Below are 25,280 nucleotides of genomic sequence, written 5' to 3'. Positions count from 1 at the left end.
AACATTAGCCTCCCAAGTCACGACAACCAGTGCCCTCCTAAGGCTAATACCCCTTGGTGAGGAGGACTTTATGACCTGTATAAACCAGTTTAGGTAGAAAACCAGAGCCTTCATAGCCACACTAACTCATTGGAACTCCGGAGTAAGTCACAACTGAGTCCACAGCAAGCTATAATCACTGAAAGTTTATCCATGTTGACCACCAGATGAACTCTTTAGGTTAATGTCCATTTAGAGGAAAAGTAGCAAAACAGATGTGACTGAGAGGTTCATCCACTCCAAGATAGCAGGAGGTCGGAAGAACTGCCCAGGGAGGCCTTCAATCCGTCTATCACCTTTCGATTTCAAACCGATCTAAGATCTCTCTGTCTGCACATTGTCTCTCTTTTTCAAACCGCTCTAAGATCTCTCTGCGTGTCATCTCTCTTTTTCAAACTGATCTAACATCTCTCCATCTGCACATTGTCTCTCTTTTTCAAACTGCTCCAAGATCTCTGCTCATCCCCCCTCTCTCTCTTAAACCTCTCTAGCCTCTCATCCCCCCTCTCTCTCTTAAACCTCTCTAACCTCTCATCACCCCTCTCTCTCTTAAACCTCTCTAGCCTCTCATCACCCCTCTCTCTCTTAAACCTCTCTAGCCTCTCATCACCCCTCTCTCTCTTAAACCTCTCTAACCTCTCATCACCCCTCCCTCTCTCTTAAACCTCTCTAACCTCTCATCACCTCCCTCTCTCTTAAACCTCTCTAACCTCTCATCCCCTCTCTCTCTTAAACCTCTCTAACCTCTCATCACCCCTCTCTCTCTTAAAGCTCTCTAACCTCTCATCCCCTCTCTCTCTTAAACCTCTCTAACCTCTCATCCCCTCTCTCTCTTAAACCTCTCTAACCTCTCACCCCCCCTCTCTCTCTTAAACCTCTCTAACCTCTCATCACCTCCCTCTCTCTTAAACCTCTCTAACCTCTCACCCCCTCTCTCTCTTAAACCTCTCTAACCTCTCATCACCCCTCTCTCTCTTAAACCTCTCTAACCTCTCATCACCTCCCTCTCTCTTAAACCTCTCTAACCTCTCACCCCCTCTCTCTCTTAAACCTCTCTATCCTCTCATCGCCCCTCTCTCTCTTAAACCTCTCTAGCCTCTCATCCCCCCTCTCTCTTAAACCTCTCTAACCTCTCACCCCCTCTCTCTCTTAAACCTCTCTAACCTCTCATCACCCCTCTCTCTCTTAAACCTCTCTAACCTCTCACCCCCCTCTCTCTCTTAAACCTCTCTAACCTCTCATCCCCCCTCTCTCTTAAACCTCTCTAACCTCTCATCCCCCTCTCTCTCTCAAACCTCTCTAACCTCTCATCCCCCCTCTCTCTCTTAAACCTCTCTAACCTCTCATCCCCCCTCTCTCTCTCTTAAACCTCTCTAACCTCTCATCCCCCCTCCCTCTCTCTTAAACCTCTCTAACCTCTCATCCCCCCTCTCTCTCTTAAACCTCTCTAGCCTCTCATCACCTCTCTCTCTTAAACCTCTCTAGCCTCTCATCCCCCTCTCTCTCTTAAACCTCTCTAACCTCTCATCACCCCTCTCTCTCTTAAACCTCCCTAACCTCTCATCCCCCCTCACTCTTAAACCTCTCTAACCTCTCATCACCCCTCTCTCTCTTAAACCTCTCTAACCTCTCATCCCCCTCTCTCTCTCTCTTAAACCTCTCTAACCTCTCATCACCCCTCCCTCTCTCTCTTAAACCTCTCTAACCTCTCATCACCTCTCTCTCTCTCTCTCTTAAACCTCTCTAACCTCTCATCACCCCTCTCTCTCTCTCTTAAACCTCTCTAACCTCTCATCACCTCTCTCTCTCTCTCTCTTAAACCTCTCTAACCTCTCATCACCCCTCTCTCTCTCCTCTTAAACCTCTCTAGCCTCTCATCACCCCTCTCTCTCTCTTAAACCTCTCTAACCTCTCATCACCCCTCTCTCTTAAACCTCTCTAACCTCTCATCACCCCTCTCTCTCTTAAACCTCTCTAACCTCTCATCACCCCTCTCTCTCTTAAACCTCTCTAACCTCTCATCGCCCCTCTCTCTCTTAAACCTCTCTAACCTCTCATCCCCCCTCTCTCTCTCAAACCTCTCTAACCTCTCATCACCCCTCTCTCTCTTAAACCTCTCTAACCTCTCATCACCTCTCTCTCTCTTAAACCTCTCTAACCTCTCATCACCCTTCTCTCTCTCAAACCTCTCTAACCTCTCATCACCCCTCTCTCTCTTAAACCTCTCTAACCTCTCATCACCCCTCTCTCTCTTAAACCTCTCTAACCTCTCATCACCTCTCTCTCTCTTAAACCTCTCTAACCTCTCATCACCCCTCTCTCTCTTAAACCTCTCTAACCTCTCATCACCCCTCTCTCTCTTAAACCTCTCTAACCTCTCATCACCTCTCTCTCTCTCTCTCTTAAACCTCTCTAACCTCTCATCACCTCTCTCTCTCTCAAACCTCTCTAACTCTCATCACCTCTCTCTCTCTTAAACCTCTCTAACCTCTCATCACCCTCTCTCTCTTAAACCTCTCTAACCTCTATCACCCCTCTCTCTCTTAAACCTCTCTAACCTCTCATCACCTCTCTCTCTCTCTCTCTTAAACCTCTCTAACCTCTTCATCACCCCTTCTCTCTCTCTTAAACCTCTCTAACCTCTCATCACCCCTCTCTCTCTCTCTAAACCTCTCTAACCTCTCATCACCTCTCTCTCTCTCTCTCTTAAACCTCTCTATCCTCTCATCACCCCTCTCTCTCTCTCTTAAACCTCTCATCCTCTCTCTCTCTCTTAAACCTCTCATCCCCCTCTCTCTCTTCTCTTAAACCTCTCATCACCCCTCTCTCTCTTAAACCTCTCTAACCTCTCATCACCTCTCTCTCTCTTAAACCTCTCTAACCTCTCATCACCCTTCTCTCTCTCAAACCTCTCAAACCTCTCATCACCCCTCTCTCTCTTAAACCTCTCTAACCTCTCACCCCCTCTCTCTCTCTTAAACCTCTCTAACCTCTCATCACCCCTCTCTCTCTCTTAAACCTCTCTAACCTCTCATCACCCCTCTCTCTCTTAAACCTCTCTAACCTCTCATCACCTCTCTCTCTCTTAAACCTCTCTAACCTCTCATCACCCCTCTCTCTCTTAAACCTCTCTAACCTCTCATCACCCCTCTCTCTCTTAAACCTCTCTAACCTCTCATCACCCCTCTCTCTCTTAAACCTCTCTAACCTCTCATCACCCCTCTCTCTCTTAAACCTCTCTAACCTCTCATCACCCCTCCTCTCTCTTAAACTCTCTAACCTCTCATCACCCCTCTCTCTCTTAAACCTCTCTAACCTCTCATCACCTCTCTCTCTCTTAAACCTCTCTAACCTCTCATCACCCCTCTCTCTCTTAACCTCTCTAACCTCTCATCACCCCTCTCTCTCTTAAACCTCTCTAACCTCTCATCACCCCATCCCTCTCTCTTAAACCTCTCTAACCTCTCATCACCCCTCTCTCTCTTAAACCTCTCTAACCTCTCATCACCCTCCCTCTCTTAAACCTCTCTACCTCTCATCACCTCTCTCTCTCTTAAACCTCTCTAACCTCTCATCACCTCTCTCTCTCTCAACCTCTCTAACCTCTCATCACCTCCTCTCTCTTAAACCTCTCTAACCTCTCATCACCTCTCTCTCTCTCTCTCTTAAACCTCTCTAACCTCTCATCACCCCTCTCTCTCTCTTTAAACCTCTCTAACCTCTCATCACCCCTCTCTCTCTCTCTCTTTAAACCTCTCTAACCTCTCACCCTCTCTCTCTTAAACCTCTCTAACCTCTCATCACCCCTCTCTCTCTTAAACCTCTCTAACCTCTCATCACCCCTCTCTCTCTTAAACCTCTCTAACCTCTCATCACCTCTCTCTCTCTCTCTCTTAAACCTCTCTAACCTCTCATCACCCCTCTCTCTCTCTCTTAAACCTCTCTAACCTCTCATCACCCCTCTCTCTCTCTCTTAAACCTCTCTAACCTCTCATCACCTCTCTCTCTCTCTCTCTTAAACCTCTCTATCCTCTCATCACCCCTCTCTCTCTCTCTTAAACCTCTCATCCCCCTCTCTCTCTCTCTTAAACCTCTCTAACCTCTCATCACCCCTCTCTCTCTCTCTTAAACCTCTCTAACCTCTCATCACCTCTCTCTCTCTCTCTCTTAAACCTCTCTAACCTCTCATCACCCCTCTCTCTCTTAAACCTCTCTAACCTCTCATCACCTCTCTCTCTCTCTCTCTTAAACCTCTCTAGCCTCTCATCCCCTCTCTCTCTTAAACCTCCCTAACCTCTCATCACCCCTCTCTCTCTTAAACCTCTCTAACCTCTCATCGCCCCTCTCTCTCTTAAACCTCTCTAACCTCTCATCACCCCTCTCTCTCTTAAACCTCTCTAACCTCTCATCACCCCTCTCTCTCAAACCTCTCTAACCTCTCATCGCCTCTCTCTCTCTCTTAAACCTCTCTAACCTCTCATCCCCCCTCTCTCTCTTAAACCTCTCTAACCTCTCATCACCCCTCTCTCTCTTAAACCTCTCTAACCTCTCATCACCCCTCTCTCTCTTAAACCTCTCTAACCTCTCATCACCCCTCTCTCTCTTAAACCTCTCTAACCTCTCATCACCTCTCTCTCTCTCTCTCTTAAACCTCTCTAACCTCTCATCACCCCTCTCTCTCTCTCTTAAACCTCTCTAACCTCTCATCACCCCTCTCTCTCTCTCTTAAACCTCTCTAACCTCTCATCACCTCTCTCTCTCTCTCTCTTAAACCTCTCTATCCTCTCATCACCCCTCTCTCTCTCTCTTAAACCTCTCATCCCCCTCTCTCTCTCTCTTAAACCTCTCTAACCTCTCATCACCCCTCTCTCTCTCTCTTAAACCTCTCTAACCTCTCATCACCTCTCTCTCTCTCTCTCTTAAACCTCTCTAACCTCTCATCACCCCTCTCTCTCTTAAACCTCTCTAACCTCTCATCACCTCTCTCTCTCTCTCTCTTAAACCTCTCTAACCTCTCATCACCTCTCTCTCTCTCTCTCTTAAACCTCTCTAGCCTCTCATCCCCTCTCTCTCTTAAACCTCCCTAACCTCTCATCACCCCTCTCTCTCTTAAACCTCTCTAACCTCTCATCGCCCCTCTCTCTCTTAAACCTCTCTAACCTCTCATCACCCCTCTCTCTCTTAAACCTCTCTAACCTCTCATCACCCCTCTCTCTCAAACCTCTCTAACCTCTCATCACCCCTCTCTCTCTCAAACCTCTCTAACCTCTCATCGCCTCTCTCTCTCTCTTAAACCTCTCTAACCTCTCATCCCCCCTCTCTCTCTTAAACCTCCCTAACCTCTCATCACCCCTCTCTCTCTTAAACCTCTCTAACCTCTCATCCCCCCTCTCTCTCTTAAACCTCTCTAACCTCTCATCCCCCCTCTCTCTCTTAAACCTCTCTACCCTCTCATCACCTCCCTCTCTCTCTTAAACCTCTCTAACCTCTCATCACCCCTCTCTCTCTCAAACCTCTCTATCCTCTCATCCCCCCTCTCTCTCTTAAACCTCTCTAACCTCTCATCCCCCTCTCTCTCTCTTAAACCTCTCTAACCTCTCATCGCCTCTCTCTCTCTCTTGCATCTGCAGATGAGAAGCTCAATACCTTGTCGCTCACGGTGCTGGGGCTGAAGATCATCTTCATGAAGAGCATCGCCTTCAACATCCTCATGACGTTGAAGCTGTGGACCCGCTGACCGCGTCTCCCCAGGATCAGCTCCTCGGACAAAGGTATTGTGGGTGATTATGGGTGTCACTGAGTTGCCTCCTATGGCTCTTCCTCCTGCAGTGGTCGGGATGTACCTTCTAAGGGCGTGCCCCAAGCCCAGCCTCTTTCCCATGAACACCCCCTGCCACAAGGACAGCTGGGACTCCTCTGTCTATGGTACTTAGTCAAGTGAGGCCTCCCCAGCCACACTCAGCCCTTATGTACCGCCTCTTCACTGTCCCAGCAGACCCCACAGCTCAACTACCCTCACCTAGTAATGAAAGGCCCACTGGGTTCCAGGAGCTGGACTTAAACAAGCAGGGCATCTTCCCTTTTTTGTCTGATTATAAACACAGCCACGTTGATGGTATCAAAACATCCCAACGTGCACTGCTGGTGCTCTGAATGGTCTCTGCTAATGTTAGCCTTATTTTCCCTCAACAGAAGACACATCCCATCTAGCTTCGGTCAGTAAACCTTGCTTTGGACTTTGCATGAAACAAGATTCCAGGAATGCTCACACCAAGAGCCTCATTCATGAGCAGACCATAACCCCAAAACCTCTTTATGAGGTGGGGGTGTCAGGCCTGTGGTGCAGGGACTGCTCTGGTCCCCACAGTAGAGCTGCAGCTGACTCTGATGTCACCACACTTTGACCTCTTTAGGGCGGGGCTCCCATGAGCAATGTTGCCTTTCAGGGGCGGTCACGTGAAGCATGGCGGTCCCGGACAGGAAATCTGAAAACTGTCACTGGCAAGCAGAAGGAAACCCCACTGAGCATCAGGGACATTTATTTTAATTCTTCCAAGGGATCCCCCTACCCTGGGGTCATTCTTGAGAACAGAGCAGGCTTGAATAGTGATGCTAGCAGCAACCGTGGTGGGCTCTGGGCTTTTGTCACCCATGGAGGATTCTGCCTCAAAGCGACTTTAACATTTTCCCTGCTAAGTTGAATGTTTCTGCTCTTTAATGCCACACACAGGGATCCTACGAAGGATTGTAGATTAGACAATATTCCACCAGGCATACCCTTCAGTCACCACAAACACTTAAAATGCAGATGTTCCTTTGTAACCACAACAACAACTTGCAGTCATGCTACTCTCCAAGCTGCGTGAAAGTGGCCGGGAGCTCATTTGCTAAATCCTTTGAAGTGTCATCTTTGCAGAGTTTGCATATCAATGCTCTGAGAAACATGAGCCAGATCTATGACCCGGTGTGTGTTGCTCTTCCACATCACAAGATGGGGCAAGAGCTACGCAAACCTTAAGACAGATTTATGAAGCGACACAAAAACACTTTGCAAGTCTCTGACTGGCTCGGAAAATCTGAAGAAACACAACTGAGAGCAAATCACTGCGTTGCATTACTCTGCCCATGGAAGGTGTTCCCACGCAACTCCCATGGATTTTGAAACATCCCCAAATTGACGGGAACTTGCAAACCTAGGGATCTTGCAAACTGTTACACCTTCCCAGAGGAGGCGTAATGAGGAGATCTATTTCTAGCTCTCGTTTTTTCTTCCTCTTTTTACTGTGCTGCAATCTGCAGCAGACATAGAAGAGGCAACAGTGTCCCTTCCTGCACAAAAATGAATCCTGCGTGCAACACAGGCACCCTTGCAACATCCCTTCTTCAAGGATCCATTCCAGACATCCTGAAAACAGGGCAGGTCTCGCCTATCCTAAAGAAAACTACATCGGACCCTAATAACTATCGTCTGAACTCTAACATCCCTATGTTAGCCAAACTCCCGGAAAACTGTGTTAACATACAGCTGAACAGTCACATTGATCGATTCAACCTGCTGAACCAATTTCAATCTGGCTTTGGAGCAGGTCACAGCACAGAATCAGCCATGACACATGTATTAGACGACGCTCTAAAAATCCTAGACCAAAATGAAGCCTGTCTTCTAATCCTACTCAGCCTGTCATCAGCTTTTGACACAGTCAAACACGACAACATGCTGGATCTCCTGAAACACAGAATGGGTATGTATGGAAATGTATTTAACTGGTTCGCCTCTTTCCTCCAAAGTAGATCCCAAAGATTCAAGGTCAACCAATCCCTGTCCATCCGTTTGCCTGTCACACTGGGAGTTCCACAAGGCTCCTCCCTCTCTCCCACCCTGTTCAACCTTTTCATGGAACCTCTTACTGATCTTCTCAGCCTCACCAAGATACACTTCCACATGTATGCGGACGACACCCAAATATACATCAAGATCCACTCACTGGAGGACATCAAATCACTCAACACCACATTACAAAAACCCCAAACTTGGCTGGCCGAAAACCATTTGAAACTTAACTCCATCAAAACAGAATTCCTTTTAATCGCTCCCCCTAACAAAACTCACACTATCCTGGACTGGATGAAGCACCTAACAGCTCTCAATGGACAACCACTCATAGTCGACTTAGCGAAATCTCTGGGGTAAGGCTGGACAGTAACTTAAAGATACAGAAACACATTAGCGCCTCAACAAAAGGAGCCAACTTCCACCTAAAGACCCTGCGAAAACTGAAACCCTATCTGCCCGCCTACGATTTCAACCAAGCAGTTCAAGCCCTAGTTATCCCCCGTGTGGAATATGGAGCAGTAACCTTATGCGGCCTCCCAAGGCCATAGACAGCCAGCTAAGAGCCACGATCAACTCAGCAACAAGACTCATCACAGGTTCCAAGAGAAACGCTCACATATCCCCAGACATGAGAGCCCTCAACTGGCTACCGTTTGAAGCCAGAATTCATTTAAAAATCGCTTGTATGATGCACAAGCCCCTCTACCACAACGCCCCACAATACCTAGCTCAGAAACGGGTGCTCTCAGCGGCCATCAGAGACTTCAGTAGTACCAAGACTCTTCTCCTACAACCTCAACGATTTGCCAATTTATTTTTTTCATAACCGGTCCTTTTCTGGTATAGGACCGAGGATATGGAACGCTTTGCCCAGTGAAACAAGAATGAAGCCTTCCACTACCTCCTTCAAAAGAGAAGTGAAAGCTATCCTCATGGCTAAATTCATGGGAACTCTATGTCTCTTCACTGTATTGTATTACTTGCTGTTTCTTGCGCTCCTATTTGTCCTTCAGTTTATTTTGGTTGCGCTAGCTTATCACTGTCTTCTCTCGATTTAAAACTATGTATACCTTTAACACATAGTTCGTGATATACTATATCCGACCTCATACTTATGACTTGTAAAGCACTCTGATACTCGCAAGAGTCTTGTTCGCGCTATATAAAACCTTCAAAACAAAGAAAATAAAATAAAATGAATAGTGTAAGGGTGGCTAGTTAACGCTAGGCTGCCATAAGGGCACCAGCGCAAGGGAAAGGACAGGAGTGTGCTGCATTCATTTGATTAATGCGCATTCCTGCCCTTTTCCTTTCACTCAGTGACGTGCAGCAAGGTGACTTGGCTAAAAATATGGACCAAATCCTGTTCCAAATACCCTTTCCAAGCACCTTAAGTTGGGGGGTGCAGATCCTTGAAAAATCAGAGCCTGACATAGATTCACTGTGGGTATTCCAAATTCGTCTTTCTCCTCCTTCTTTTACCCATAAGATGCCGATTTCTGGGACAAAAGATCACCCGGAAACAGGGTCAAAGGTGAAAATGGGAAATTATTTCTTCAATTTCAACCAGGCGCAGAATGTAGAAGGAATGTTTTAAAGTTGGCAATTCAGATGTGAAAAATTATTACAAATTGGAAAAATGTAATGGCAACACTAGTTAGAACAATCCCTAGTTACCACACAGTGGTGAGATCATTCCAAGGGCAATAAGTATGTCTGGTATCTTGAATATACTTCTCATCTGCGGTGCAATCAAAGGTTGACTATTTGAACTGCACCGCCCTCCCCTGGCTCCCTGTAACTTCATTGGAGGAGTGAAACTGTCACAGAGGAAACGGGGAGGAGCGGCACTCGTCATGTGGCAGGAGGGTGAAAGAGTGAAAGAGCTGGAGGTGCAATCATTGATCATGGGAGGGAGTGGCACTCGTCATGTGGCAGGAGGGTGAAAGAGTGAAAGAGCTGGAGGTGCAATCATTGATCATGGGAGGGAGTGGCACTCGTCATGTGGCAGGAGTGTTTAAGAGCTGGAGGTGCAATCTTTGAGCATGAGAAGGAGTGGCACTCGTCATGGGGCAGGAGTGTGAAAGAGTGAAAGAGCTGGAGGTGCAATCTTTGAGCATGAGGAGGAGCGGCACTCATTATGGAGCAGGAGTATAAAAGAGTGAAAGAGCTGGAGGTGCAATCTTTGAGCATGAGAAGTAGCGGCACTCGTCATGTGGCAGGAGTGTGAAAGAGCTGGAGGTGCAATCTTTGAGCATGAGAAGGAGTGGCACTCATGGAGCAGGAGTGTGAAAGAGTGAAAGAGCTGGATGTGCAATCTTTGAGCATGAGAAGTAGCGTCACTCGACATGGGGCAGGAGTGTGAAAGAGCTGGAGGTGCAATCTTTGAGCATGAGATAGAGCGGCACACATTATGTGGCAGGAGTGTGAAAGAGCTGGAGGTGCAATCTTTGAGCATGAGATAGAGCGGCACTCGTCATGGAGCAGGAGTGTGAAAGAGTGAAAGAGCTGGAGGTGCAATCTTTGAGCATGAGAAGGAGTGGCTCTCGTCATGGGGCAGGAGTGTGAAAGAGTGAAAGAGCTGGAGGTGCAATCTTTGAGCATGAGATAGAGCGGCACTCAGTATGGGGCAGGAGTGTGAAAGAGTGAAAGAGCTGGAGGTGCAATCTTTGAGCATGAGAAGGAGCGGCACTCGTCATGGGGCAGGAGTGTGAAAGAGTGAAAGAGCTGGAGGTGCAATCTTTGAGCATGAGAAGGAGTGGCTCTCGTCATGGGGCAGGAGTGTGAAAGAGTGAAAGAGCTGGAGGTGCAATCTTTGAGCATGAGATAGAGCGGCACTCAGTATGGGGCAGGAGTGTGAAAGAGTGAAAGAGCTGGAGGGGCAATCTTTGAGCAAAGTCTTATAATGAAGCGCACAAAAGTGGAACTTCCTCGCGAGGCCACCAGGCTGGCTCAGTGACACCAGCGCTCCTTACTGACACCCATTTAAACATGTAGGTTACAAGTTGCATATCTAACAGGGGTCTCCAGCTCTCATTCTGCAGAGGTCCAATCCCTGAGAGCAAATGAACTTATGGAAACACTTACTACTTACAAGGCTTACAAACGCAAAGCTGCAGAATTACAACATACATTAAAATAAGTTAATATTATTACTATGCAACCATAGTAATCCTTAAGCGGACTCTTCCTTTTGTGCTCTGCAGCATGGCCAGTAGTAAAGGTTGAAATTAGGTGGTGTAGTTAAGTAGGGTATAATCCTCCCTTTGAGAAGAAACACCATCTTCCATCCACCCCTGCATTACCCTCTCAATAACTCACTAGCGCTTAACACATGCAGAGAAGAGACATAATCAACGCGCTGCTGTTTCAAGGCACTGCAGTGTTAGCCAACAGACTTCCTACCACTACACCAGGCGGGGGTTGGGTGGTGGGCAGGAGCGTGAAGGAGTCCACAACATGAAAACATTTGAATATTTAGTAAGCAATTTGTGCATGTGCTAAATAATAGAATGACCTGTTGTAACAACTTTAAGATCACCTGCGGAGCTCAAATGACACAGATCTGTAATGAATGCTTTTTGTCTCCGTTCCTTAGGATTGAAAGTATGGAAGATGGTCAGCGAAGCACCCTGATCATATGTAACCATTTCAGCTTGCATCGAGCCGGCCTATCAACGCGATAATCGCAATGGTCTTATGTCCCCTGCCAAGGAGCTTTATGTCAACGATGATAAATTTGAAGATATCTCCATCCTTCGTCTTCAGCTGCCGCAGTCACTGGTCTGGCCAAGGACAGCATCGCGACCCATCTGCTGTGCAGACATTTCAATATTCAGTGCTCATTCTGGCTAAAGCCATAGAACATCCATCTGAGAGGAGAGGACCTGTGCCTGTGTCTATAAAGCATCAGAATTGTATTTTCCCATTCATAAACTGCCTCTATGTGTAGCTCACATACCTTGTCTCTATCCTTGTCTTGTTGTTTCATAATACAACCAGCTTGTCCCTACCTGAAATGCACAGTGCATTCTGGATCATTAATGTCTCTTGTCTGACTCTAAAGCTCCACGTGGCTGCTCTTCTAGTGAAATGAGCCTCGTGGGTTCCTCTTCTAGAGGAGTGAGCTTCTAGCATCGCTGTTCTGGAGAAGGTGGCCTCCTGGGTAAGTCTTGCAGAGGACTGAGTCCCCTGGGTTTCTCTCCTGGAGGAGGGAGCCTTTTAGTCTTGTATTCTAGAGTAGGTGGTTTCCCCTCTACAGGAAGAAGCCATCTTAAGTTGCTCTTCCAGGGAAGTGAGACTCTTTGGTTGTTCTTTTAGTGGAGGGGGCCTCTAGAATTGGTGTTCTAGAGAAGGTGGCCTCCTTGCTTTTTCTCGCATTGGAAGGAGTTCTTTGGGTTTTTCTGCTAGTGAAGGGACCCTGTTGGGATACTATTCTACAGGAGCAGGTGCTCAGGTTTGAGCCACTTGGGGTTCTCTATTATCTGCACCTCTATCAAAAATAGGAGCTTCATTTTACACCTTTGTAGTTCACTGGATTCACATTGCCAACCAATCACAAACTTTAGTTAGTCTTTAACATCCTCTACCATACCCAATGGCTGCTACTGCATCCAACATCTACCAGAGAAGCCAAGGTCCACCATCACCACTCAATGCCCACCACACACCCAGTGCCCACCGCCAGCCTTTCATACCCACCATCACATCCAATGTCCATCACAGCAGCCGATGCCCACCACTTGCACCCAGTGCCCACCGCCAGCCATTCATGCCCACCATCACATCCAATGTCCATCACAGCAGCCGATGCCCACCACCAGCCATTCATGACCACCACCACATCCAATGTCCATCACAGCAGCCGATGCCCACCACCAGCACCCAATGTACACCACCTGCACCCAATGTCCACCACAGCTCCCATCTTCTGCCACCAGCAGCCAGTGCTCACCTCACCATGCAATGTGCATTACCAGTCACCAACGCTCACCCTCCGTAACCTCTCTGGGACAACAACTCAAGAAGTGAAGATCATAAGGTGTTAAACAGAGGTCTTGTCAGCCGTGTAAGTGCTGCTTACATCGGGAATGTCCACTTGTGATACTGGTGGCTTGTCTGCTCTTATGAACAACTAGAGTTTGCCTGAGGCCATTAGAATGGTTTGTCCCAGAATGACACATGCAGCAGTGAGTAGCCTGCTGTGTGGGCTCCACAGGTGCAGCCAATATTGTGCTTAGTGGTTTCATCTCTATGAATGTATTTCATTTCTGTTTTATTACCTTCTGAAAAGTGTAAATGTAAATAATGTATTTTTTAGCAAAGATAAAGACAAATCATAGAGCTTTTATCTGATTTTACTTATTCAGTTAATTTTTCTGAAACAGATGCATATACATGTTATCACTTTTTTTGTATTGCAATAAATGCTATGAAGAAAATCCTTGCATCATGTGTGTTTGTGACTCAAACTATAGGGAAAGAGGTACACTATCTTTTCATGTCTCTTTTAACCGGGCAAGGTTTGTTTAATTTTAGCAACCATTCTATCTCATTATCTGGATTGGGCTATATTCCTTCTGCTCATAGTATTAAACACTAGCTTGGGTTTTTTTGTCATTTGGGGGGATTAAGAGGGTACAACTGTATTTGAAATGTTAATCAGTCCAGGTGAAATCCTTTAATATACATGTACATGTTAGGATTATTGCCACTAGCCTAGGGCTCGCCCTCAACGTAAGCTGCCATTTTCGGGAGGAGGTCTTTGAAGGTATAGTATTTCATGTACGCGCCTCCATGGCAAAATATACGCGCAGCATCTGTGCAGCATGTACCTGTGGCAGGTGTGTCGAAGGCACGGCAAAGGCAGGCCCGTCTGCGTCCATCATAATCCCGGAAGTCCCTGCCAGCATCCTGGAAGCACCTATTGGTGTCCCGGAAGCCCTTGTCAGCATCCATGAAGCGCCTGTCAGCGTCCTGGAAGTGTCAGGCATCAGACATGCTGGCCCTTTTTGTCCTTCATTTTCTATATACTCAAGAAGAGTTTCTGAACTTAAAAAAGTAGTTGAGTGAGATTCCTGAGGTAAATAAAGCTTCTAATGAGATGAGGGTGGTTCAGGGCGTTAAGACAAGTTGTAAAATGCTGACCCCCAGACCCCAGGTTGAACTGCACGCTATTGTCACTCATAGAGAGGCGGATCCATCAATATTTCAGGGGAGAGCACAGGAATGCGCCATATTTAACATTATACGGTGCATTGCAGTCCTGTCCTTGCACTGGTGCACTATGTGCCGCCAACGCAGGAACATCCGCGTCATGTTACAAGGGCGCCTGCGTGCAAGGCAGAATTCCTTCTGTGCATGAAGGGACATCTTCCTGCACAAAAACTATCCTACGAGGTTTTTTCCTCTTTCTACTAGTGCTGCAGAATGCAGCAGACGTAGGAAGAGTAATTAACAAGGAGAAATAAAGATATTTCCCCTCGTTGCAGCTCCCCTGGTATAGACTTAGCATTTTGATACATTGCTAGAGCGACTGCTCATGGCAAATCTGGGAATGCGCAAATATCAATGGATGGATGAGTGGGAACCCCCACACTCCACCCCTGGAACGCCCAGACTCCACCCCTGGAACGCCCACACTCCACCCCTGGAACACCCACACTCCACCCCTGGAACACCCACACTCCACCCCTGGAACACCCAGACTCCACCCCTGGAACACCCAGACTCCACCCCTGGAACACCCACACTCCACCCCTGGAACACCCACAATCCACCCCTGGAACGCCCACACTCTACCCCTGGAACACCCACACTCCACCCCTGGAACGCCCACACTCCACCCCTGGAACACCCACACTCCACCCCTGGAACACCCACACTCCACCCCTGGAACCCCCACACTCCACCCCTGGAACGCCCACACTCCACCCCTGGAACACCCACACTCCACCCCTGGAACACCCACACTCCACCCCTGGAACGCCCACACTCCACCCCTGGAACACCCACACTCCACCCCTGGAACACCCACACTCCACCCCTGGAACGCTCCACCCACACTCCACCCCTAGAACACCCACACTCCACCCCTGGAACGCCGCAGCGACCAGCGCTGCCTTGCGTTACTCCAGGGTCATGAAGCGCCTCTGGGCCACACATGGTGGCCTTGCGTAGCTTGGTAAATCAGAGTTCAGTGTTGCTTTGCCCTTGCCTTACCTTGCTTGGCACAAGGACGACACAGCATTTTGATCAATCTTGCAAAAAACACTCATGTAGAGAAAATGTTTCTTGTCCTAAAACTGAACATCTTGATATGCTGGGTCTGATTGAACCTTGGCTGAGGGATTGGTCAGACCCTAACCTACATACAGCAGCCCCCCAGGTACAACAATATTAGAGGACAGAGAAGCTGGCTCAGCCATTCAAATGTGTTAATTAAAAAAATTGAAATGACCAATTTCCCATTAGCATAAACTTTACTTTTTATGTAACTCCACCCAAAAACAATGTGGGCTTGCTCACTATTATATCCCCCCCATACCCAGGTATAGTTTGAATTTTGGTTCCTCTCTAGCTGAAATGATTGCTCCACATTTATTATAATCTTAGAATTTTTATTTAATGGGGGGTTTCAATATACAGTGGAATGATCAAAATATTTCTGAGTCTACAGACCTGTCGCTCTTGCTGTCTGATGTACACCTGGAACCAGTGCTTTCTATCACACACATGAAAGTCCTCTAAATTCATCAACATTTTTACAATGGATGAGACACTTTTTGGGAGGCAGCTGAAGATGGTATGTTTTGAACATTTTACATTAAAGATAACAGCCATGGACGACCACCCATCAAAGTTACAAAACTATTGGGGTGATCTTGATATTACATTTCACAAGTGTCCTTGGAAAAAGTATGTGGGAAACCCCCACCTTCTTTCTGCAGTGGTAAGAAAGTTGGGAAACCAGTGGAACGCGTCAATGACAGAGTTAATGATGTTCTAGATTCAGGGGCAAGGAGGCTACCCATCCAGTGGGGGTAGTCAGTGATGAGTTAGTGATTCTCTAGATTTAGCGGTAAGGAGCGTACCCAAACAGTGGAGGGTATCATTGACTAGCCTAATGATGTTCTAGATTCAGTGGAACCCAACCACGCCAGGCTGGAACCACCACTCTAGTCAGGGTAAGCTAGACATAGAATAAAATAAACTGTGCTCACCGTCTGGTAGCTTGGCACAGAGCAGTCAGTTTTATCTATTAAGGCAATGTGTAAAGTATTTGTTCCACACATACACACAGTAACGCAATGAATACATCAAAAAGGACTCCACACAGGTTTAAACATATAGATATTTGTTTTATGAATAAAACAAGACCAAAATGACAAAAATCTAATAAGTACAAACGGGATTATGATTTTTTTTTAAATAATAAACCACAAACAGTGCTTAGAAGTCAATAGCACTACAAGGTTACTTTATGTCACACTAGGCTGGGGTAAATCCAAAGTTCAGGGCAAACGCGATGGAGTGCGGGTCGGATACAGTTCCAAACAGGTACTGCTGTGCTGAGCCAAGAGCCCTGTTCGCGGTGGACACGATCACTGGAAGCAAGTAGAGCATCACTAGCAATGATGCTGCAGGCACAAAGGGTCTGCCGGGTGTCACAGATGGCAGACGAGGCATCGCAGATGCAGGCGGCAATGGTTACTGAGCATAGAGAGGATGCTGAGATTGCTTGCGCTGATACTTCGAGAGAGCGTCACAGTACGAGTGCAAACTGGGCTGTTTGCAATCATAAAGAACCCAAAAGCTTGATTTAAGGGGCCCAGGAGCTGTAGGTGATTAAAGAACTGCAGAACCCACTTCTGGGGCCCAGAGCTTGGAGAGGACACCTCAGGCAAGTGTATGACCCACAGAAGGCAGAGTCTATCAGCACCATCAGAATTGTAGGAAGTCATTTATGCCCCTGAGACTTCAGAAAACAGAAGGTAAGCGAGCAAGCCCTTGGAGATCATTTGGAGGGAAGCCAGAGTCCAGCTCTCTTTCCATCAGAGGTAGGGAGAGGCAGCAGGGCAACAAGCATAAAAGCAGTCCTTCCAGTTGAGTCCTTCCAGAAGCTCAGCATTCCGTCTGACAATTTCAGAAGTGTCCGGTTTTAGGGGGTCAGAGACCCAGCACTTTTACCCAAAAACGCCTTTGATGTAGAGGGTGACTTCAAAGGAACTCGCTGAAATGCACAAGGATCCCTTTCAACCCAGTCCTGTCTGCCAGGCTAACCCTGTTGGGTTTGGTAAATCAGTGCTTTGTGTGGGGACAGGACACAGCCTACCCAGATGAAAGTTTGTGCCACCTCTCCCCCTTCCTGCTCTGGAAGGCTATCAGAATGCAGAAAAATGCAGAGGAGTGCCCAGTCACACCCAGCCCTTCCCGTGTTAGTGGCTGTCAAGAAGGAATGCATAAAGTGTAGCTGTTACCCAAAACAGCCTTGTATAAGAAACAGGCTGTCAGGCACAAAGATCAGTACCTAAAAGTGGCATTTCTAAAACAGTAATGTTAAATCATCTTCACCAGTAAGTAGGGTTTTTTATCACCCTTCCAAACACATCAAACATGAATAAACTGCTCCTCTCTGATAAGGAATTACAGCTTAAAAGTGTATTACGGAATTTCCAATGCTGGCCTATGAGAGTGATAGGCATCACAGTAGTCAAATATGAAATAGGCTATTTGTCACTACCAGGAAATGCAAAACATAAAGGTACATGTCCTAACTTTTTCTTACATGGCACTCTGCCCTTAGGCATACTTATTACCTACCTTAGGAGTGACTTATATGTAATAAAAGGAGAGTTTAAGGCTTAGCATGTAATTTGAATGCTAGGTCAGAGTGGCAGTAAACTGTACACACAGGCCTTACAGTGGCAAGCATGAGACAGGTTTTAAAGGCTACGTGTGTGGGTTGCACAAGGAGTGCTGCAGGCCGACTGGTAGCATTTGAAGTACAGGCCCTGGGTATGTGGTATACCAGTTTACAAGGGACTTAGAGGTACAACAAATTTGGCAATCAGGTATAGGCCAGAATCATTATGTTTAGGGTAGAAACATGTACACTTTAGCATTGGTAAGCAGTGGCAAAGTGCTCAGAGTCCTAAGGCCAAGAAAAAGAATCAACAAAAAAGAGAGGCAAAAGCCAAATATTTGGGGGAAAGGCCGCTGTACGAATGACAGGTCTAACAGAGGGAGCCAGTGAGTCAGTCAAAATAAGTTTGTTCGATTTATCATAATAAACCATAAACGTACATATAGTATAAAGTTGTTAAAATCATCACAACACATTTAAAAACATTCATTTGAAAGAGTCAAAAACTCCAGACAAACACATAAAAACAAACTGTGTAATTGTCTAAAATTGTAACCATAATAAGGCTAGCCTCACTTGTCTAAAACCCAGTGGCAGCAATAAAACGGGACATACTTATGTTGCAGATTCATTAACTTTGGACAAATAAAAACAATATGTAAAGTGTCGAGTGCAGCAGCCGTACCACAAGTACAAAATGAAGGATCCTTTGGTTTATGCCAATCAACAGCTGTGGAAATAAATTTAGGTAAAATAAGACAAGAGGCGCCTATAAAATACCAGCATCCCTAGAGTTAAATGGCATTCACATTTACCAGAGAGTTTTACCATCTCATAGTGCTTACAGGAAGTTTTATTCAAAGCCCTCTCTGCCCTTTTTCCTGCATGTGGAACTAATAATTCTTTTTGCAATTAACTCTGGTTGGTGAAACACCTCTGGCCTACCCATCCCCCCCAAGAGATCTGTATCCATGGGATCTGATGGCCATCAATCAACCTCAGAGAGTCTCTCAGAATCATTGTGTTAAAATCCAGGTCATTTTTGAGCCATACTGACAACCCTAATAATACAGGCGGATTTGGATTCAATGTGAGGTAAAAGTGACTCCCAGTTCTTCATGAAGAATTTCTGATGGGTCAGAGTGAGGCAATCTTAGAATCCTCCTAAAAAATGTATCCTCTAAACCTGGATGAAAGAACAGGACACATACCCCCAGATCTGGACACATACCCCCAGATCTGGACACATACCCCCAGATCTGGACACATACCCCCAGATCTGGACACATACCCCAGATCTGGACACATACCCCCAGATCTGGACACATACCCCCAGATCTGGACACATACCCAAGATCTGGACACATACCCCAGATCTGGACACATACACTCAGATCAGGACACATACACCCAGATCTGGACACATACCCACAGATGTGGACACATACCCCCAGATCTGGACACATACCCCCAGATCAGGACACATACACCCAGATCAGGACACATACCCCCAGATCAGGACACATACACCCAGATCAGGACGCATACCCACAGATGTGGACACATACACTCAGATGTGGACACATACCCCCAGATCTCTGCTCCCAAAGACAGACTGGGCATATATGTGGCTCTATAAATAACCATCATTGGTTTAATATGCGGGTGTCCTAATCTTCTCAAAAAAGCATCGGTACAATGAGCCACTTTGTTAGAAGACGGCAAACGGCACTAACTAAAGAGTCGTAATTTAGTCCATCGGAACAAATACGTACATAGCTACATTTGTTCGTTCTGCTAATGTGCTGTCCCCATATCATTTGGGATTTACCTTGAACTCTTTTAGGCCCTAACACCATCACATACGCTCTAGTCAAATTGTTTTTCCAGCCTAGAGTGTTCATCAAATAAAAACAATCAATTAGAAGTTGCAGTCGATTGGCCGTAAGCACAGAATCATCCGCGTACAACAAGGCTGGCCCCTGCCTGTCACCCACCAGAGGGACACCCTGACACCACCAAAACCATTCCAACTGATTCATATATAACGCTAACAACAAAGGTGCTAACACTCAGCCCTGACAGACATCTCTTCCTATCTGAAAGTGTAAAGAGCAGTTCCCATCAACTGAGGCTTCCAATAATGAATGACAGCCTTCAAGCCCCCAACGTACACCCCGGCACAGTCCATAAAGTGGCTCTATCAACTGTATCAAAGGCTGTGCTGAGGTCCATGGAGGCCATTTGTATTTCCTCCTTCCTCACCTTAACATACTTGGTGATTAAGAAATAAAGATTACAGTTTTGCTCAATTGTTCCCCTCCCTGATCTAAAACCACATGGGGTGTCTGAAATAACATTCCATTCTCCGCCCAGTCCTCAATCAATGACACTGTCCACTAAAGAGATGGGCGAGAGCAGGCTGGCTGCATCCCCATTTTTTAAAACCTGTACAATGACAGATGTCTTCCAAGAAGATGGCAGCTGACCGCACACTGCCGTATTTAGGTGCTGGGTGACCAGAGGGCCCATACATCCACAAGTGACTTATAAAGGTCCCCAGGATCCCCATCTGGCCAGGAGCTTTGTTTGAGCAAAGAGACTCAATCGCTTCTGCAACGTCTCTGGCGTCGTCCTTTGGACAGCTCCCACTGTCACAGCGGGTCACCTCTGCTGGCCAGTGGATAAAGTGTTACCTGTGGCATAAACAGCTTCAGAATAGCTGTCCAAAACCTGTGCAGGAGTTGTATGGGTCTGTCTGGGAGAGCTGCCTCATTAAAAAGTCCTGTTTCAATATTGTCCAGACTCACATGCATCCATCCACTCACCCCATGCCTCCATTTTGAGTACTGCCTTTCGGATGTTGCAAGCTCGACTAAACCGCTCTCTGGCCTCCATTAGTAACTCCTCACCCTTGGTATTTGAGGTAAGAACTTCACCAATTCCTCATGAGCTGAAGAAGAACTCTTGTAGAAGCACTTGGGCCTAGCTGTCCCCTCCCCCCGGAAGTCCCTTATGCACTGATTCTCAGATATTAGAAAAGGAGTTATTATGATCTGATCCGAGGCATCTGTCAATGAACAGTTTTCAAAATCAACTTGCTGTGTCTGGATCAGGACATTTGAAAAGTCCTCAGGTCCTCTCATTCCCCATGTAAACCTGTGGCTTTGGTCCTGTAACTGCAGAGGTACTTTACAAGGAGCGAACACCTTTCCTTCTCGATCAAACCACCTAAACTGCGCCACTCGCAGATTGCGAATGCTTAATGTTCATTCTGTGATAAAGGTTGAAGCAAGGGTACCAACCCTGCGAAAACCAAATAAAGTCAATACCAGAGCTACACTCTCTTCCCTCAAAAGGCGGCACAAAATCAGGGAAGGAATAACTCAATTTCATCAGCAAGTTAAGAAGATTAAATTTGGCTGCTAGAATATTAAACATGACACCTTGGCGGGAATGAGAGACATTACCAGGATCTACCTCCGCCCATGTTGCCTCCTCCCCTCATCTGAATCACCACGAAGACATGGGCGTGAGTTAAAATCACCCGCTAACACTATCCAAGGGGAAAACTATGCCTTGAAAATAACCTTTGGAAACTTAGATTCTTCTGTCTCTAAAACTTCTCCTGAGGAGGGTGAATTGTAAACATTTACCACAAGGACTCTTATATTCTCTGTAAATGGTAGAAGAACTCTCAATGTGATAGTTAAGCTGGAGATGGCCAACTTCATCTAACAGCCTAGGGTCAAGCATTGCCAACCCTCCCTTTGCTCTCAATTGCAATGCTGGCGAGGTGTGAGCATAACACGTGTTATAATGTGAGGTGAGCCCACCCGAACCATCCCATATCTCTTTTAGACGTATAATATGGAATTATTTCAGCACAGTAACCTCATGATCACCTTTTAAAACAGATCTCAGCCCTGCCCCATTCCAAGTCATGCTCCTCAGCTTCCTGCTCCTTCAAGGTAGCTCTCTGGCTCCAGTTGTCTTCACCCTTTAACCTCTAATGCCAAAGGTCAATCCTGCTCTTCAAGCTGAGACAGGGCTTCAAACTTGGTACAAAAATTAACTTCCTAATTAATAACCAAATAGGGTGGGGGCCCTCATTGGCCTCTATACCCAGTCCTCAAATGAACCCTGAGCTCCAAAGAATTTCATCCGAGATTAGAAAAATCCCAAAAGGGTGGGGGGCATGGCTGGTGCCCAAGGAGGATGGCGGTGTCTCCCTGACTCTCCATGAGAGCGGCTACAAAGACGAAGAAGGAGCCTGCGAGCCGCTGAAAATTGGTTTTCAGGCTCCAAAATCAACGAGGATGACACGGCTGTCAGTATTTGGCATCTAAACACACCGTAAGCCTCCAACTTTGATTCTTGGTTCGGGGGTGGCTCTCAAGAGATGCCACCCACCATATTGAAGGATTAAGATCATAGGAGAAATGCAACGCAAGCATATTCTGCTCAGAAGCTTCAGAAGTCACAAAATCTCCTGTGAGCCTGGAAATGACGTTTTTGAGTTGCCAGCAACGAAATGGGAAATATTATTATTATGTAACTCATATGCTGCACTTTCTGAACTTTCACAGCAAAACCTTTCTGACTTCCTGCTCTTTTTCTTTAAAAAACAAATAAGACTCACAAATATATCCTACAGCACCGTACAGTATTAATGAATGCACATATGGGGGCCGATTCCGATTTGGGAAAAACTGCTCCGAATAGCCGTTCGGAGCATTTTTCCCATACAAATTGTACCCTGCAATGTCCCCCATATGTACGACAAAGTACGATTCGTACCAGGAGCCGTACTCCGCACGAGTCGTACGGAGACCGTACGACTCTAATCTCCCTCAGAACCCGCTGTACGCGACATCTGAACGGTTCGTGGCTGGTTTTTACGACCCAGCAAGTACGAGACGTGTCGGGTACGCACCGTACGACCCTTTTTCTACGGGAGCTGAAAACAGCCATAAAAGGAGAGTTTGCGCCGAAACAGGTACGGAACGGCCCCCCTGGGTATGGCACGTACCCCCCATGATCGTAGGGTTATGGTACGTACCCCTGCGATCATGGGTTGTATGCACCGTACCCCATGTATGATGGGTGTACGCACCATACCCCATGTACGATGGGTGTACGCACCATACCCCATGTAGGATGGGTACACCCATTGTACATGGGGTACGGTGCGTATACCCATCGTACATGGGGTACGGTGCGTACACCCATCATACATGGGGTACGGTGCGTATACCCAGTATACATGGGGTACAGTGCGTACACCCCATGATCGCAGGGGTACGATGCATACAGCCGCGTACATGGGGTGTACGGACCGTACGGTGTGTATGTGTTTGTGTGCTTTTCCTAAAACTCGCCCTTACCTGACGTGGACCGTACGAATCGCGTCCTCATACCCCAGTCCGGATCGTACTCGTCGGGTCGTATGGCATGTGTACGAGTCTTACGGCATGTGTACGAGACATACGGTTCACGGTTTCAGCCTTGCAATACGTACGGATCACGACGATTCGGACAGATTCACGGAATAAGGATCGTACTACGCGACTCGGACAGACGGGTACGATTCGTACGGAGAAGGCTCCGGATACAAATCGTACGGACTTTTTTTTCCCGAATCGGACTCGACCCTATGGTGTTTCATTTATTTAAATCTTACAAATACCTGTGAGAAATGCATTTATTGAAATAACAATTGATGGCCATGCAAGCGTCTTGAATGAAAACTGTTCCAAATTCTGGCTCCTTTCGGAAAAAGCAGCACAGGAATCTTTAATAACACCTCCTCAACTTTAGTGCTGACATAGCGTTGTGAGGCTTTGTTGACTTTCCTCATGCTATTTAACTATATGTAATGTCACTTCAAATAAACAATTACCTGATTTTTTTTTACTAGAGGACATCTACAGTAAAAGTTTTTAACACTGCTTCCTACTGCCTCCTCGTATGAGCAGACTGAAAAAAACTAAAACTTTGTTGATACCTTCAACTAACAAGCTTCTAAATCAAACACAATTTTTCACACAGATTAGCACAATGGAAGACTCTACGACCTCCTTACCTAAAGGTGCCTCATCATCAAATATTAACGCATCTTCTGCAGTTAGCAAAGCACCAACACAACATTTGAAAAAAGACCCCCCTTCCTGTCTAAAACAAGTCTTGACGGTTTATGTAGATCTTCTTCTACAAGAGCTTTGCGCTCTTCAACCATTCATAGAAGAGAATAATTCTAAACTGCATATTCTAACAGATAGGTGGTCATGAATGGAAGAAAGAATTGCAGCAGCTGAACATAATATTGAATCTCTAGGTTCAACCAGTCTTAAGGTAAATGCTATTCAGTCTCAGGTCTCGTCCGTTCAGAAGCAAGTCGAGTATCCGGAAAACAGGAACAGAAGGAATAATCCTCGGTTGTATGGTTTACAGGAAGGTTCAGAGTCAACTCTTCCAACAATTCTTAATTTGCCAGAAGGCAATCATCACAACGTTCAACGCCCCTATCAATTGGGTCTTCTAAATAAAGATACTTCCAACATTAGGAAACCAAGAGGAGTCATAATGTATTTCTTAGAATATACTGACCTCCTTGAGATTTTATCAGCAGTAAGAGCAATAAAACATGTCTCATGGTCAGGCAATCCTCTATTCTTCTCACAGGATAATGCAATGGATTCCGCTGATAGACACAGGGAGTTCCTGACTTAAGACCAGATCTTTGCTCCATTGGTGCACGTTTTTGCCTCTTCCATCCCTTTTTATTTAAAGTTACTCATAACAACAAGACTACTACATATGATGATCCGGTCAAACTGAAAAGCTTCCTTAATTCTCACAGAATGGATACTATGGACACCTCTACAGCATGTACTAAGTAGCTTGTTTAGTCCTATTGTCTATATTAATGTTATAACAGACATTTCTAAGGTTTTCCTGTTTTAGAATATGAAAACGGTTTTTGTTCAATGCAATTCATTTGATGTTAATAATCACTTCTTTGCTACTTACAGGTTACCAGAACTGTTTCCTTGTCATGTGACCCACCATTTTACATGTTGTTTGTGATGTGGTCCCCCATCAAGAGAAAACAAATATTATCATATTTATCTAAACTAGATGTCAACATTGCCTTATTACAAGAACTAGCAGCCCATCCCGACGTTGTCCGGGTATGAATTGCTGCCGCCCAGTAGTATATTATTTTGTAGGATTTCTATTTGATAGCATTTCTTATCTGTGACAGGCCTGTGAAACGCTCCAATTCACAGTGCACTGCTGATGCACTTAAGAGTGCGCGTTCAGTAGTGTGTGAACTCGAGTTTCCCTACTTTATTTTTCCTTGCAATATTATATAGCACGAACTCGACAACATGGCATGAGCACAATTTAGATTACAGAAGAACACATTCATTTGTGGTAGGCACGGGGAGACAAAGCGATTTGCCTGGAATCACAGGATGTTGAGCTGATGCCAAGATTCGAACGTAGCTCCCCAGCTCTAAAGTTCGCAATTCTAGA

The 25,280-nt window shown here is 46.2% G+C and overlaps 1 protein-coding gene across 1 annotated transcript in view; it reads left to right on the top strand.

The window, feature by feature from the left end:
- Positions 1-11,698, top strand: part of LOC144825364 (uncharacterized) — a 158,065-nt gene extending 146,367 nt beyond the window's left edge. The window contains exons 8-9 of the mRNA XM_078684151.1: positions 5,670-5,810; positions 11,472-11,698. Of these exons, the coding sequence (XP_078540277.1) occupies positions 5,670-5,776 (107 nt within the window). The 3' untranslated portion in view covers positions 5,777-5,810; positions 11,472-11,698. The remainder of the gene's footprint in view (positions 1-5,669; positions 5,811-11,471) is intronic.
- The last annotated feature ends 13,582 nt before the right edge of the window (positions 11,699-25,280 follow it).

This window comes from Lissotriton helveticus, chromosome 3_1 (assembly GCF_964261635.1).
Source record: "Lissotriton helveticus chromosome 3_1, aLisHel1.1, whole genome shotgun sequence".
Taxonomy (NCBI): domain Eukaryota; kingdom Metazoa; phylum Chordata; class Amphibia; order Caudata; family Salamandridae; genus Lissotriton; species Lissotriton helveticus.
Note: the sequence above shows the minus strand (reverse complement) of the source record. Positions and strands in the feature narration are given on the sequence as shown.